The following is a 12174-nucleotide window of genomic DNA, read 5'->3' as shown; positions in this document are numbered from 1 at the left end:
CGACACCGGGACACAGAAGAAGGGGAAGAAGAAGAAGATTGCTTCCACCGGATGTTCAATTGGTGGAGGAAGACTTCAGGCAGGATTATGGATGTCTGAAGTGAAGTTCTGTGTAGGGTTTCTATGGCATGGTTTTCTGGGCTTCTAGGGAGTTGTGCAATCAAAACCCTCATAGATCTTCCGAGGGCAGCATGGTGGCTCAATGTACATTACAATGTACTGGCTTTTTCCGGGCCTCTTTGTGTCTGTGTAAAGCTTGCTCATTGTCCCTGTGTCTGCGTGGGTTTCCGCCGGGTGCTCCGGTTTCCTCCCACACTCAATCAGTCAATAAACAATTCAATTGGATTTTAGGAAACTGTCCCATGACTTTCATTAGGTTAAGTAATACCGCTAGTATTCAGTATTTCCTCAGTGTTGATTTCAGGTTTAATAAGTGAAGCTGAACTACTCAGTACCTTTATATTAATGATGGATCAAATCATGTGAAATGTGTCTGTCGTAAAGACAAGCTGACAGAATTTTTTTTTTAAAATAACAGCTTTTTTCAGGACTGTGTTCTGCAATCCCAAAATTAAATCATCACTTCTATTGATAATATTGTCGTTGAACTTACAGAAATGCAAGTAACACTGAGAGAGTCATTGAGTGAAATAAACTCCACACTAAAAGATCTCATGAAATAATTAAGTGTATACGTTATCTACGTAATAAAACACACACTGTTCACTTGACTTACCATACCCAGAGTCTCTGCATTACATCAAGACGCAGTTGGACTGCTGCTGCTGCTGCTGGCTGGTGTTCAGCATCGTGTTCAACTCGGGGAGCCTCTGGTCATAAGCATTCAGGTGTGAAGGGTACGGCATTTCTTATAGCCAGATTTTCCAACACAGCCCACGCCGTGATGATTGTACAAACCTTTGGTGGCTGGTAGAGTAGTCTACCACCGCTGGAATCCAGGCATAGCCATCTCCCTTCAAGTAGTCCAATGCAGCGCTCCACCGCACAGCGTGCAAAACTGTGCACCACATTACAGTGTGTCTGGGGGGTTTGTAGTAATTTGCCAAAGCAGCCATTGTATCATGTGGCACAGCCATTTCGCATGGCTACAGCCTTTACATAGTGCCGTTTAAATGACCTTAACTGTGTAATCAAAGGTCTTTGTCTTCTACATAAGTAAGATGTAGCCTAACTGATGAGTCAGGACCAAAATCCTGCTTGTTATGCACATATGTCCTTGATTTTGGCTTTGACATGACTTCTTCAAAACAACTTTTTCAGTCTCCAATAAAAGTTTACTTTTTACAGAGTTAACATCTCAACACGCATATTTCCTGTAGATATACAGCATATCCACCTCAAAGAATTGAGTCAAGCTCTTTTTGCCGTGGAGAACTGAATGATTTGTTCAACATAAATAAAAATTTCTTATTTATAGATCAGTCAGTTCCACATTTGTACCATTTCACATTTTCGTTGTACTGGTACTGCTTCCCAGCCATGCATAGAAATGTTTTTATTCGTGTTTTCTCACATGGGCTGCGTGTTAAATCTAATCGTGCTTTTATTTTGACGATAAAATGGTAACCGGAAGTGTAGTTCGTCTATTTCCGCCATTTTTCATGATCGGCAGTTCTCTGCAGTTGATTTAGTTTACTTGCAGTCGCAATCAATCGAGCAAAGACTGATGGATGAATATTTTTTTAAAAACCAGCGCGACACTTTATAGTTTCATGAGTTTTGTAAAGTTAGCTGCCTGAATTTAAGTTACGTCTGACGTTATGACGACAAAGAAATTGGCCAAGTAAGTAGCTGATAAATCACGATCCTTTAGCGTTAGCAAAGAGCTAACGTTCACCTAAATAACAAACGGGGAAGGCAAAGAAACATGGCGTATGTTGTTAATAGCGTTGAACGTTCAAATAACTAACGTTGGCTACGTTATATATTTGTGCTATGTTGAGTTATTGAATACTCCTCTAAAATTTTAACTATGCTTTAAAGTGGTAAAACAGTGTTTAGCCCCAGTTTGTGCAACTCGTGTGTCCTGCTGCTAAGATTAGGCAAAGAAAACACTAAAGCTAACATTAAGTTTAACGTTATTTCACCTTTAATAACGACCAATCCCTTCTTGCCTCCATAGAGAATTAGGATTATTGAGGCAGCGGAGTCAGTCCTCTAATCGGTCCAAGAAATCATTGGTATCTAGTAAGTACGATTATTCAATCTTATAATGTGTTAATAAAGAGTTCATGCTTAGACCTCATCCTGTTGTCTGTGGCTGTATTTGCTGCTGTGTAATGCAGTCTCTTTTCTCTCAGATCAAATATTTTCTTACCTGATTGTGATTGACTTTGAGTCCACTTGCTGGAGAGAGAAGAACAACTACAGCCAGGAAATCAGTAAGAAGCCCTTTCTATATTATTTCATATGGACCATTCCCATTTTTTTCACACTTGCTGAGAACGTCCTCCATGTTTTCCTTCTCCCTTCTTTGCAGTTGAGTTTCCTGCTGTTCTCCTGAACACATCCACAGGGGAGGTCGAGTCAGAGTTTCACACTTATGTTCAACCTCAGGAGCGCACCGTTCTGTCCGACTTCTGCACTGAGCTGACCGGGATTACACAGGTAATGGGCATCAACACACTGCTGCAAACATACCAGTGGACTTTCTGGTGCTGTGTACTGTGTGTACTTTTACGTTATATCTGACTGTTTCATTTCTCTGTCTCACAGATGCAAGTTGAAGCAGGGATCCCCCTCCAGATCTGTCTTTCCCGATTCAGCCGCTGGCTGCAAAACCTGCAGCTTAACATGGGCGTGGTCTTTTCCAATACACAACAGAGACCTTCTGCAACTACAGCTTCTCAAAAACTGTGTACTTTCCTCACATGGTCAGGTAAAAGTCAGTTGCATCAGTCCCGAATTCTTATGGTACTCTTCATTTATCATATAGACCCATCATGAAGGTCTCCGCCTCCGTTAGTGAAGCCATTTCCTGTATGAAGAGCACACTAAATATCCATTAAAATACTATTATGACCTCAGACATTACAAATCATGTACAGAAATACTGAAGTGTCTGGCTTGGTCAGCACAAAAGCATGGTTTATTTACAAGTGGAGAAATCGAGTTAAAACACATGATTCATTTTAATGTGCCTGCTTCTGCGTTGTGTATCAGACTGGGATCTTGGAGTTTGTTTGCAATACGAGTGTAAACGCAAGCAGCTCCATAAACCTGATGTGCTCAACAGCTGGATAGACCTGAGAAGCACCTACAGGGTAAGTGGAAGCTAATTTGCTTCGTCTTTAAACCTCTGTTCTCTTCCATGCTTTCGCTCCCATGTATATAGCTATATCTAGCAATTGATTGGTGCACCAGTTACTTTATTGAATGTTTACTCTGTAGAATGAATTAGATTTTACACTTAATGCAAATTCCCGCCTTAAGCTATCAGAGCTCAAGGTTAAGTATTTTATTTGAACTTTTTGTCTACCAACAATCCAAGAACCGAAGGTATTCAATAATTAATTACAAAAGAACGATTATTTGATTAACCAAATATTAATTGATACAATCACTTGGACTAGACCTATTAACGTCAGCATTATTCATGTTGTGATAATCCGATTTCTTGTACTTTTCAGCTGTTTTACGACAGGAAACCCAAAGGCCTGAACGGGGCTCTACAAGATCTAGGAATACAGTTTTCGGGGAGAGAACATTCTGGTATAGAAAAAAAGCTCTTTTGTCAAAACAAATCTTATCCTAAAATTAAAAACGTAATCTTACCACGTGTGTTTTGTTTTTTTCTTCTTTCCTCAGGTTTGGATGACGCCCGAAATACAGCTCATCTGGCAGCGAGGATGATGAGGGATGGGTGTGTAATGAAGATCACTAGGAGCCTGATGAGGGTGAGTGGCCGTCGTCCAGCGATGCATCCCAGCTCCTAAAGCCCCGCCCTTCTTCTGTCTCCTCAAACACAACCTGTTATGGAGGATATGAGTCTTCGTGGATGAAGCTTGTTTGGCTCAGATAGATGTGTAGAGTAACACTACATGTAGAGTTTTTAAATTTGTTGTGAAGCTTTCTTATTTAAATAAACTAATATAAAACTGTTGCTATATCTTAAACACTGATTTTTCTCACCTTTTACTCTAGTTTTTAGACTTTTGTGCTTGATCGCATGTAAAATACGGTATTAATCTTTCTGGACACAGAAGAGAGGCAGTAAACGTGCAGTTTAATGGGATTTTATAACTGCTGACATAGTTTATTTTACAATCCAGTTTCAAGAAAAATCAGGAATGGGTGATATTTCATGAGTTACTGATTTTATCTCTATCTCGTCTTCTTCATATAGACCCCATTAATGGCCAAACCCATGTTTGGAAACACAACTGCAGACAACAAGAAAGAAAAATCCAACACCAATAAAGAGGAAAACAACCCCTCAGTATCCAACAATCCTCCCAAATCATGTCAAATAAAATCCGGGTCAGGGCTAATCAGAAGGGATTCTGATCTGAAGGACAACGTAAGTTCAGTTCAGGAATCTGTTCAAATCTGTCAAAGCCTGATCTCTCCAAAGACACTGCTGAATGGTACAACTACACCACTATGGGGGAGGTCAACTACGGCAAAGGCTGTTACTAATATTCCCTCTTTGGTGATGAGAAATTGTCCTTCATCACACAATAATAGCAACAACAGCCTTGTTCTGTGTTCTACTACAGTGGGCTGCCTTTCAAATCAGCCTCAGACAAAACAGCCCTCAAAAACAGGAGAAAAAGTCAGACCTGTGGAGGAAGAGGAAGGCGCAGAGCTGTTAGTGGAAACAGAGGACAGGTGTGGTTCATACGATGATGTGGTGTTGGAGTGTGACGATGATGTCATAAGTGAAACGGAGAGAGAATCTGACATTGATTATGTGTCAGATTTTGACAGCGGATGTCATGTGTGGGATAATAGACATTCACCAGGTGGTCAGGTCACATTAAGGGACAAAACGAGAGAAACAGTGAGGGCTGACAACACCTTTAAAACTCAAAAGATGACCATTGAGCCATCAACATCTTGTCTCTCTACAAAAAAGATGAAATCCCATGTTCATGTGTCTAGTCACTTAGATGAGATCAGGCAGCATTCAACGATCTCGGAGCCCAAAACTTGTTTTGCTGTGCCTAAACCTCCAAAATCCAGATTGAACCAGCACAAAACAGGACTTAAAACCTCTCTACGAGTTCAAGGAAGGCTCAGCGAGCCTCATAATAATGCTAAAACAAACACACCCCTTCCATTCAGGCACAAACCCTTCATGCCAGAAAAGACCTCCACCCCCAATTCCTCATTTGCCAGGCCCAAACCAGTCATCACACCACACACAAATCACAGAAAGACTCCCCAATCTTTCTTTACCATCTACACTGACCCAGGAAACTCCTCCCGTACCTCCTCTTTTAACGCCTCCAAGAATGTCCTCTCCTCTTTGTCAACCAACACAGTCTCCTCACGCACCAATCAGTCCTCCTTTTCTGTACCAACGAAAGGTGGACAGAGGATAACATCCCCGCTGTGTGGATGTGGGCGTCGTGCAAAGCGCCAGGTCGTATCGAACGGTGGTCCGAACCACGGGCGAGGGTTTTATTGCTGTACTGTTCGCCGGTCGGGCAGCGGAGGCACGATCCAGAAGGGATGCGAGTTCTTTAAGTGGGAGTCGGCTCTGATGAAGAACAGCTCAGTGGCCTCTCCTGCTGTCAGGTCATCTGTGTCACTCTGTCAGTTCAACTCAACTCTGAGCTGTTGTCCACCCCAGAGGTCAACAATAAGAAAGAGCTATTAACTTGTTGTAGAAAGGAAAGCTACCTCAGATCCCTGGATCACTGAATTTTGTTTGTTAACTTGTCCTTTTGTACATTTTGTGAAAGTAAAATCTGATATTTCTTTCTGTTGCTGCTATACCCACAACCACAGGGGAGATCTCCCTTTGTTAACTACATACAGGAGAAAAAATCAAAGCTGTTATTTGTATTGACATAATGAATGCTTCATTTAATTTATTGATTCTATTTTGGACAATAAATTGGCTTTTATCAAGTTAAAATGCCCTCTAGAATCTAACTAATTGCTTTTAACATCCCTATAAATCCAGTATTTTGAACAGTTTCCCTATTTATACTTTTTAGGACATAAAAGTGTATGAGCGTGAATGAATAGTGACAACCAATGAAATAAATGACTGTGATGTTGATGAAATGGATGTTATTGAAAAATATCAATGATGAACACTGATAAGAAACTTCACTTTTAATGTATTGTCCAGTAAATATGCTATTTTGAAAATGAATTTGAAATGTTAAATAATAAGGTGCCCGTTTACTGTCCATGTTCATGACTTTGTTTAATTTTCTAATCTTTTAATTTTTCTTATGGTTTTAGATAGACATTTGTAATGAGTGTCGTTTTCTGATCCTTTGTACTTACACCACTATATTTAAATGTTGTACTTCATTTATTTAATAACTTTTAGTTACTACTTATTAGGTTCTCAAGCAGCACATTTTTAAATTGATTTCTTTTTTATCGTGATTGGATTTAAACAAAATTAAAAAACACTGCTTCTAATAATCAGAAAAAAATGCTGAATATTGAATCTGGTAATCAACCAGGACCATAATCATAGTACATTGTATATACATGCATGTAAGTAATGTATTATTTACTTTGCTAAATAATTACTTTTACTTATTTCATATATTTAAAGACTATTCTGATGAGTAAGTAATATTTTAACTCGATACATTTACTTTTACTTTGACTTCTGGGTACTTTTTACGACGCTGAGTACTTGAGTAAATGTACTTAGTTACATTTAACAAATCTTTTCTATATAATGCTGTTTATAGTCATGGGGAAGGCGCACAACGTTTCGCGAGAGCGCCGGAGACGTTTGTCCCTCCTCGCACGCCGTACAGCACAACCAAAAAACGTGCTATGTTGTGACTGAATGAGACATCGTCCGTTAAAACAGCTGCGGTGTCTACGTGAACACGTGTGCACACGGACAGGCTGTGTTATCTTGTAAACTTCACCCGGCTTTCACTTTGTGGTCAAAGCAGCTTTAAAAAAAAAGTCTCAGGACGCTAGTAAGTTGTTAGCTTCAACCGCTAAGCTAGCTGTAAAAGCGGAGGGGGAGGAACCAAAACAAGAAGGTAGCCCGCCGCTGTGTAGCTTCAGTACGGCGTTGTTGACTCTGTACGAGAGGCTCCCTGCTAACATGTCGGCCGTGGCAAACGACTCGAGGAAACGGAGCAAGAAGCGGTACGTAGCCGGCCACAACAAGCGATGGAAGGGCTCCCGGGAGCTGGAGGTGGGCATGCAGGGGATCCTCATCACATGCAACATGAACGAGAGAAAGTGCACAGCGGAGGCCTTCAACCTGCTCAATGAATACGCAGACCAGCTCTTTGGGCCTGAGAAGGTGAGTCCAGGAGCACTTTATATCCCCTGACATGCACATCAGAGCTCTTATGGCCTGTCTCACTGTGGTCCAGTTTCTAATGTTGCTGTTCAAGTTGACCATCTTGTTACAGCTGAGAGAGAAAGAGAATATTTAAATGCACTTTTTTTTTTTTACCATATTTACTGTAGTTTCTAATTGCGTGGTAGTTTTGTGTATTGCATTAAGGTAGAAAGAGCAGAATCCTTCCATTGTGCACATGCTTTTGACAGGATACTTGAATTAAAGGAGAAGTTGACCCAAAAATAAAACATTCAGTTGTTACCTGCTCACCCCAATGCGGCTGGAAAGTTGCATGAAGTTTTGTACATCCACCAAACATCTGTGGAGCTTCACAGCAAGACGGTGTTGCAGCGTTCTCCTGAACAACCGAAGTAGATGGGGACTTGTTTTAAAACGTGAAAAAACAACCCAGAAAAACATAAAATGGCTCTATAAAACCCACCCGGCACAATCAGTCTCCTGGAGATCCCGGATAGATTTGAAAAGATGTTATTTGCACCCTTTTTAAAGGGTTTCACTGTAGCTGCTAAGCTAAAAGCGTTGGCGCACACGCTCGACTGCATGTTGAGGGTATAAATAACGTCTTTTCAAATCAATTTGGGATGTCAGGGCTTCTGTAGACTTGGATTATGCCGGACAAGCTGTATGGAGCCATTGTATGTTAATTTTCAGTTGTTTTTTGGAAATTTCAAAACAAGTCCCCATCTACTTCAGTTGTTTCAGAGAATGCTGTTCTGCTGTGAAGCTTCAGAAATGTTTTGTGCACTACGAAACTTAACCTGACTTTCTATCCGCATGAAGGTGAGTGGAGGATTGAATTTTTTTATTTTTAGGCGAACTTTTCCTTAAACATCAGGCTGGTCCCTTCGTCAGTGCCCACTATTTGTCTCTTAGTAATTAGCCAGTAAGTGTGAATTCTGAATAGCTTAAACTATTGCCACTCTCATGATCACAGCTCCAAGATAATAATGGGAGCAGCAGCGAAGAAGAGGAGGCTGATGAGGAGGACGTCGATGTAGCGCTGAAGAAAGAGGTGGCGCAGCTGCAAGCATCTGGAGCTAAACGGGAGAGACGCTTCCAGGCTATGGAAAGTGGAGCAAACAATGTCATCTTCATCAAGACTCACAATCTGGGTAAATCCTGTCATAAAATGAGTCATTGATGCAATCTATTCTTGGCTTTTCAGTTTTATTGTGACCACATTTTTTGTCATGTTTTTTTTGCTGCACCTAGAATCTGACAAGCTGGTTCATCACATCCTGTCTGATCTCCACGCCACCAAGAAGAAAAAGTCACGCGTGATCCTTCGAATGCTACCAGTGAGAAGCTAAAATATAAAGGCTACATAATATATATCAAGACTAAAATTATCCAAGATTCATGTTCTCGTCTGCAGTGTCTCATCCTCGTCTTTCGTGTCTCCCAGGTAACTGGCACATGCAAGGCCTTCCAGGAAGACATGTTGAAGTACCTGACCACCTTCCTGGAGCCTTGGTTCAAAACCCCAAACTGTGGTACCTACCAGATCGCCTTCAAGGCCCGCAACAGCAGCCACAACAAGCGAGACGAAATCATCAAATCAATTGCAGGTAGTGTCGGACTGTTGCTAATATGTTGCGATCATTTGATCGTGACTGAACAAAACTGACCCGTCTGTTTTGCTTTTGACCGTCGCAGGCTTGGTGGGGAAGCTGAACCCGAAGAACAAGGTGGATTTGACCAACCCTGAACTGACGATCATTGTGGAGGTCATCAAGGCCGTGTGTTGCCTCAGTGTGGTTAAAGACTATACCGTGTATAGAAAGTACAATGTCCAGGAGGTAGTGAAAGAGGACACACCAAAGCCTGACGTGACCACAGTAAAAAAATCAGACGCAAACGCAGCTGAGCAGAAGGAGGAACACGATGCAGACGAGACGGACAAAAAAGAGGAGAAAGGCGAGGAAGACGGTGACAAAAATGGGCCACAGGACAACAAGGAAGTTGATAAGGGCGAAGGTGACGGAGAGTAACTGCTCACATTTAGAGTAAATTATTGTCAGTTGGTGATTTAGATTCAACATTTCTTTTAAGAAAACATCTCAAGTTGCTTTATATTGTAGTGCTTTTTAAATAAGGGTTCACAAGGAAGACAGGTCAGTTTTTTTTCATAGCTGATAACAGAATAATATTGTGTCTGAGTCGAACAGAATCCAGGTATAATTTAAAGTGTTTTTATTCATTCATATCTGTGACACATTGGTTCAAACTTAATCAATGTCCATTTTAAATAACAGTGATTTTGAATTAACTGTTCATCATGTCACCATCTCGCATCATAGCTTTTCCACCAACTGACATTTTTTAATGCTGAATTTGATTTCTTTTTTTATTTCGGTGTCATTTTATTTCCGAGATTTTTACTCCAAAGAAAAGACAGTTTTGTTCAGGTTAACTGATGTGATTTTTTTGTAACTGTTATTTCCTAAAACAGTCCCTGAATTAAAGCTACCTGTGTGTTTGACCTTTCTTGGCAAAAATCCTTTTTACTCATTTTACAGGACATTATACTTACGTGACCGATGCAACAGGTGCAGTACAAATACAATACCAAGTAGATGAAAAGAAAGAGGGAAAACTACATAAATATACCATGTTTACAAAATCACACCTAGTGGTTTTTCACTTCACATCATGTTATGAAATGTCCTGTTTGACATTGTGTTCTGTGCAACACCACCATAATTGAACTTGCACTTTTCCTCTGCACCACAAGATGGAGTTAATCCCTCATTTTGAGGAGATATGGAGGTCGGTGTGACAGGTGCATGCGGTTATTGCTAATGGATGAATCATTCATCAAAATCTCAGATGCAACCCACTTACTTTATTTGCTACAGCACCATCTGGTATTAACAGCTGCTTTAAATAATTTTCTAAGTGTCTTGCAGTTGTTTGTAATTGTGAACAGTAAAGACTTTTTATATCAGGTTAAAATGATTACACACCTCATGATTTAATAGATGGTGTTTCATACTACAACATATGTTCTAGCTGCTGAACACTGATTAACAACTGTAACTGGTGAGGACAAAACCAATGCATTAGGCTTTAATGGGTTTCTGGAGTGAAAATATGTCTCAATAAAATTTGTCATATTTTCATTTACTGCTACTTAGCCATAGTCCTCTACTTAAGTACAACAGTATTTCCATTTTCTGCCACTTTATTCTTCTATTTCACTACATTTTGTACTTTTATCTTCAGTAACTAGCTACTCTGCAGATCGCACGCTGCAGCACAGCCAAAAAGGTGCATTTTCAAAGTAATTTATCAGCAATCAGATTTTAAAAAATGATTTAAATTATCAGAAAAATGCTGAATATCAGCTCTGATAACTGACCAGGTTGATAATCTGTTGGCTCATAGTATACAGTGTAGACAAACAGGTAAAAACAATATATACATTACTTTTACTTGTACTTTATTTGCTCAATTGACAGAAAATACCTTTTGATACCTACAGTACATTTAATATCAGATACCTTAAGATTCGTACTGGTGACTATTTTAAAACAATATCTTTACTTTAACTCAAGTATGACTTTTAGGTACTTTTTACAACACTGGATGGGAGTCAGTGTCGTTGCTTTTGCGGATTGGGTCATAATACAAAGTATTAAAAATCACATGAAGACAGTAAGATTTATCCTTTGGAGACCGTGATAGTCTACAAATTAAAACTAAATGGCTATCCGTCCAGATGGTGTTGAGATATTTCATCCTAAAACACAAATGTCAACCTCATGAGGCCGCTGGAGGAAAAGTCAATCACCAAAGTCAGTAGGAACCTCTGGGGTCCACAAATGTCTGTATAAAATTTCATGGCAGTCGGTCCCATAGCTGTTGAGACATTTCAGTCTGAATAACCAGCCGACGTAACTATCCTGAGAGCAACGAGACTAAATATGAGGCACCTTCTGTTTCTTTTTGTTTTCAGTGTTTGTAAAAGTCTTGTATCTGTGACTCTTACAGTTATTCACTTCACAAGTTTAATCCAGAATATGTGCTCATGTCTCTGTAGCATCATCTGGGGTCTCTCCTCTGCGTCCACAGAGCCTTTCTGCAAAGGTCACCACAGTTTTCATGCTTTGTTTTTTGAAGATATCACCAGGAGAACTTCGTTTAGAGATTTTAGGGTCGACTCATCAGAACTAAACATCAGAAAAATTAAGTGAAAATTAAAAATGTTCTCCAAAGCAAAAATGGTGCAGTGTAGCCGCAGCGCTGCCGTTCAGTGAAAGCCATTATTCGTAGTGAGGACTCCCACAGTACTCTGTCACGTACACACAACACACACGAGCATTAACACAACTGTGAATTCCTCTCTGCTCATTACACTTAGGCTGAACTGTTGTTGTGACCCGCCAGTCGTTATCTCCACTGCATTCAGCTAAAACTCACAAATTGCATTGCCACTGACTGCTCAGGTGCCCCAATCAGTGTGACCTGCTGACAGGCAACACAAGGGGGAAAGGATTGGATGTTTTTCTGCCTTGCCTGTGTGTTATTAGTACAATACCAATTAGTGTGTGACTAGCCTACATAATGGCTAACGTACAGTGATGCCTCTTAATGATATCACAGTGGTGGCATCTTAATGATACGTC

The 12174-nt window shown here is 40.3% G+C and overlaps 2 protein-coding genes across 2 annotated transcripts; both read left to right on the top strand.

Annotated features, from left to right (window-relative positions):
* Positions 1-1528: 1528 nt before the first annotated feature.
* eri2 (ERI1 exoribonuclease family member 2) lies at positions 1529-6386 on the top strand. The gene is made up of 9 exons (XM_084374926.1): positions 1529-1804; positions 2144-2208; positions 2322-2402; positions 2501-2628; positions 2737-2899; positions 3184-3284; positions 3651-3732; positions 3829-3917; positions 4367-6386. Exons 1-9 carry the CDS (start codon positions 1782-1784, stop codon positions 5843-5845), a joined length of 2211 nt encoding a protein of 736 aa, XP_084231052.1. The 5' UTR covers positions 1529-1781; the 3' UTR covers positions 5846-6386.
* A 571-nt stretch (positions 6387-6957) lies between these two features.
* thumpd1 (THUMP domain containing 1) lies at positions 6958-10033 on the top strand. Its single transcript, XM_084373532.1, has 5 exons — positions 6958-7483; positions 8481-8658; positions 8759-8844; positions 8952-9114; positions 9203-10033. Exons 1-5 carry the CDS (start codon positions 7280-7282, stop codon positions 9535-9537), a joined length of 966 nt encoding a protein of 321 aa, XP_084229658.1. The 5' UTR covers positions 6958-7279; the 3' UTR covers positions 9538-10033.
* The last annotated feature ends 2141 nt before the right edge of the window (positions 10034-12174 follow it).

This window comes from Pagrus pagrus (assembly GCF_965226575.1).
Source record: "Pagrus pagrus genome assembly, chromosome: 2".
NCBI classification, from domain to species: domain Eukaryota; kingdom Metazoa; phylum Chordata; class Actinopteri; order Spariformes; family Sparidae; genus Pagrus; species Pagrus pagrus.
The sequence above is the reverse complement of the archived record's forward strand: the minus strand, read 5'-3'. Positions and strand labels throughout refer to the sequence as shown.

Bases quoted from the DNA above. Each gene is read 5' to 3' on its own strand.
- eri2 (XM_084374926.1), top strand. From the start codon at position 1,782: ATGACGACAAAGAAATTGGCCAA. The intron at 2,900-3,183 runs GTAAAAGTCAGT...GTTGTGTATCAG, and splicing joins TACTTTCCTCACATGGTCAG to ACTGGGATCTTGGAGTTTGT. The intron at 3,733-3,828 runs GTATAGAAAAAA...TTCTTTCCTCAG, and splicing joins TTCGGGGAGAGAACATTCTG to GTTTGGATGACGCCCGAAAT.
- thumpd1 (XM_084373532.1), top strand. From the start codon at position 7,280: ATGTCGGCCGTGGCAAACGACTCGAGGAAACGGAGCAAGAAGCGGTAC. The intron at 8,659-8,758 runs GTAAATCCTGTC...TGCTGCACCTAG, and splicing joins CATCAAGACTCACAATCTGG to AATCTGACAAGCTGGTTCAT. The intron at 8,845-8,951 runs GTGAGAAGCTAA...CGTGTCTCCCAG, and splicing joins TGATCCTTCGAATGCTACCA to GTAACTGGCACATGCAAGGC.